The sequence below is a fragment of the Entamoeba invadens genome, assembly GCF_000330505.1.
Source record: "Entamoeba invadens IP1 unplaced genomic scaffold scaff_1105074725685, whole genome shotgun sequence".
NCBI lineage: Eukaryota > Evosea > Mastigamoebida > Endamoebidae > Entamoeba > Entamoeba invadens.
Genome location: NW_004443547.1, coordinates 55,881 through 59,791, shown reverse-complemented (window position 1 = coordinate 59,791; position 3,911 = coordinate 55,881). Strand labels below are relative to the sequence as shown.

Genomic DNA, 3,911 nt, shown 5'->3' with positions numbered 1-3,911 from the left:
TTTGATCTTTGCGATTTCGATGTGGCCCAATTTCAACTCGCCGTCTTCCATTCGCATTTTCAATTGGTCCATCGGAAGTTTCTCGACGTCACGCTGTTTAAATCGGTTCCCAACTTCTTTCTCGGACAACCCGACGATGACAGGAGGCGCGACGAATTGCATTTTGTCCTCTTTCATCGCAAGTTTCTCGATCTCCAATTTCTTCTTTGCTTCTATCATTTGATTGAAAGCCTCGCCAGAATCATTTCCTTCATCAAAAGACTCTTCGGAAAATTCCCCACGTAAATGGCGAAGTTCTCTGTCGCGCTCGTCCATTTGTTCTTCCGCTTTCCGACGCGCTTCATAGGGGTCGACATCGGGATTGACTTCTACGTCGTTATTAATTAAATTTGGGATATCATAGTCACTCGACTCCCCTTCAAGATAATCCTCTTCCATCAACTTCGGGTTAAACAAATCGTCGCCTTCATCCCCAGAACTACTCGACTCATCAGCTCCTACGGGACGCGCTACACCCACATCTTTTTCATATTCAGCATCACTAAAGTCATCTCCATTCTCAGCTCCTTCAAATGAATTCTCTTTGTTTGGGGAGTGCGGTGGACTAGGTACTTCGCCGTGGGTTGTATACACTACCTCAGCCATCGCTCGCCTCTGTCGGTCTTCCTCTTCAGCTTCTACTGCTTTATCAACAGCATTTAGTATATCATCTATACCACTTGGACGTTCTTGTAATGGACTGTTATGTTCGTTTGTGGTTTGCGAAGTTGGTGGCGGTGATGGGGTGGTACCACTCATCTTCTTTATTCTTATTTTGATATTTGCTTTCCTTTTCAAAAAAAAAGAGAATTAGTAATCTTTGTATTACCTTTTCTTATTAATTCCTCAAGTTCAAAAAATGTGATTAAAAGTGTTTTTTATTTTAATAAAATGTTATACAAAATGTTATACAAAATGTTATACAAAATGTTATACAAAATGTTATTATTTTTTTATTATAATGTCTTAGAGCTATTATAATTGATATATGAAATATTATATAAAATGTTATATATTATTAAAGTCAATATTTTTTTTCAAATCAATATTATCATTTTATGATGAATTTTTCATAATTTTTAATCTTCAGATCAGGGTCGGCCAAGATCCAGTTTTTAAACAACTTCGTGGCAATCTCTAATACGTGTCAATATATCTTTTAGTTTTAGCATGTTGTTAACAAAAAACTTAAAAAGTTTTTTATTGTTAAAATGTTTTTAAAAATTGGTAAAACTATAGTTAACGATTTAAACAAATTTTTTATATTGTTTAAATCATCATTTTAATGTGTTATAATCCAGTTTTAAAGAACAATAATTGAACAGTAAAAAAGCATATGAAATGGTAAAATGCAAAGTTTTTAAAATCAAATAATAATACTCACTTCTTATAATTGTTGTATATACAGAAGATACTAACAACCAATAAAAATTATTAGAAATCATTTTAGTGATTTCAACTTAAAATTTTTATTTAAACAATTAATATACCTTTTCAACATACACATTAATATTAATTGTTAATGTCTGTATTTTTGTCATTTGACAAATGTATATTTGTCAATTTAACAAAAGTTCATTTGTGTCCCTTTTAAATTATCGTATAAATTAAACAATCAAATAGAAGTATTTTCATTATCTTTAACAATAATACAAAACAAACAATGTATTATTTTTCGAATGGAGTGAATCATATTACGTTCAAAACAGTAAAACTTAATTTTAGTACGTTTTCTTGATAAAAACGATAATTCATAATGCGATAATAACCAATCAAAATAATTATTATCACCCAAATAAAAAAACTGTTATCAGAGTAACTTTGAATAAGTTTTATTTGCATGTATAATTTACAATTGAAAGGTTTGGTGTACAATTAAATCAACACAAAGAAATATTATTATATTGTATTTAAAGTAATTTGAAAACAATTTGGTGTTTAATATAAATTATCGTTTTATTTTTCTTCATTTTATCTATGGTATAAATAATTGTGTTTTGTCATTATTATTTTGTTTTTTAAAAATGATTGTGTTATTTACCATTTTATTGTTTTTTAAGTTTTTTTCCAATAACATGATCGTTTGGCCGACCCTGTTCAGATTGACAACTTATATAAAAAAAAATCACACATAAAAACAATATATTAGGAGATAAATAAAAACTAAAAACATAAATTCCATTAAAAATATAATAACAGTATATAGATATGAATACTATAACACACCCATTCAACAGAACTATTCAAACTATAAATTCTATATTTCAAATCAAACAAAAATAGAAATACTTAATTCGAAAAGTTAAAAAAAGAATAAAAAGATCTTTAAAAAACATTAAATTTTGAGATGACCCAAGACGCTGTGAAACTTTGTATAATTGGCGACAGTGGTGTTGGTAAAACATGCATTTCTAGTCGATTGGTAGACGGTACATTCAAGCCGGACGAGAAGTCCACCATTGGTGCTTCCTTTGTGACCACCAACATAGAAAATTCAAAAATTGTGATGTTTGTTTTAAAAATGTTATTTAAAAAGTTATTCCCGTTTTCTTTCGCTTATAACGGACTTTATTATGACGTGATTGCAAAGTCGTCACTCAGAAATCACTGACGTGTAGTTGGGATACCGGTTTGTAATCTGGAGAATGGTAAACTATTAAGAATAGGTTTTTATATTAATAATAAACTAAGAGATAGCGGGACAGGAGAAGTATCGTAGTATGGTAGGGATGTATTATAGAGGAGCCTCTGGAGCTATTATAGTCTATGACATTACCAGTAAAACAACTTTTGCTGACTTGGACGCTTGGCATACCGATTTAATGAAAACTGCTACGGAGGACATTGTCTTGTGCATTGTTGGAAACAAAAGTGACATGGAGTCCGCTCGTCAAGTCTCTGCCGCTGAAGGAAAAGAGTTTGCAGATAAGAAGAATGCGATGTTTTATGAGGTCTCCGCTCTCAACGGGAAAAGTTTGTGACAAAGAGAAAAGTATAGTTCATATAGTTTATTTTATTTATAAGTTATTAATATGCAGATGTCACTGAACTCTTCACAGAAATCACTCGTAAAATCAAGTCGTCACAACCACAAAAACCTACCCCACAACCTTCAGGAGAGAACGTCACTGTCTCCGCTAACGGACAGAATCAGCAACCAAAGAAGAAAGGTTTCTGTTAATTCACTTCCTCTTTATTAGTAATATAGTTGTTAATATTATAATAGAATAGTATTATTGGTATAACTAGAATTATAGTAAAATTATAATACAATTGTTTTTTATACTATTAATTTGAATAGTAGTTTATTCTAATCTAAATTCTTATTCATCTTCTCGCAATTGTTCAATTATTTTTTTTAATTATTTTTTAGTTATATTATATAACTATATATATTAACTAAAAATTACAATAAATTACTATCAAACACGTTCATAAAATAATAAGAACGCGTAATTTGACACAACGTGATTTTCATTGATTTTAGTCACCACGTCGTCATTAAAAATATACCAAAATTCTCCACATTTCGAGTAAGTATAATAATGACCACCATTTAAAGAACCGCGGTGATTCTATATTTTAGTTATTTTAGTTAAGACATTAGACATAATAATCCTAAGATTTTTTCTTTTCAAATAAAAACGCAATATTAAAAAAATAAACAAACTACCACAGACGTGAGGGTATATTTCCCTAAGATACCGAATTTTTGTAAATCGAGGAGAAACGGGAAATAGATCATTTGGTTATCCTTTACAATACTCCAATTATCAGTATATCTAAATCTCTTTAATTGTATGACCAACACGTTTGGTAAAAACTCAACAGTTGTCATTTGCTGCGCAATCACGCGTTTCTGACACCCATCA

At 30.4% G+C, this 3,911-nt stretch overlaps 3 protein-coding genes across 3 annotated transcripts; 1 reads left to right on the top strand and 2 right to left on the bottom strand.

The window, feature by feature from the left end:
• On the bottom strand, positions 1-798 carry EIN_387140 (hypothetical protein; the record flags this gene model as incomplete). Its single annotated transcript, XM_004258723.1, has 1 exon — positions 1-798. A coding segment is annotated over one exon (798 nt), but the record flags the coding sequence as incomplete, so codon positions are not given.
• A 1,588-nt stretch (positions 799-2,386) lies between these two features.
• EIN_387130 (small GTPase RAB, putative) lies at positions 2,387-3,220 on the top strand (the record flags this gene model as incomplete). Its single annotated transcript, XM_004258722.1, has 4 exons — positions 2,387-2,547; positions 2,658-2,668; positions 2,737-3,012; positions 3,078-3,220. 4 exons carry the CDS (start codon positions 2,387-2,389, stop codon positions 3,218-3,220), a joined length of 591 nt encoding a protein of 196 aa, XP_004258770.1.
• A 241-nt stretch (positions 3,221-3,461) lies between these two features.
• EIN_387120 (hypothetical protein) lies at positions 3,462-3,784 on the bottom strand (the record flags this gene model as incomplete). The annotated part of the gene is made up of 2 exons (XM_004258721.1): positions 3,462-3,614; positions 3,710-3,784. 2 exons carry the CDS (start codon positions 3,782-3,784, stop codon positions 3,462-3,464), a joined length of 228 nt encoding a protein of 75 aa, XP_004258769.1.
• Positions 3,785-3,911: the final 127 nt, after the last annotated feature.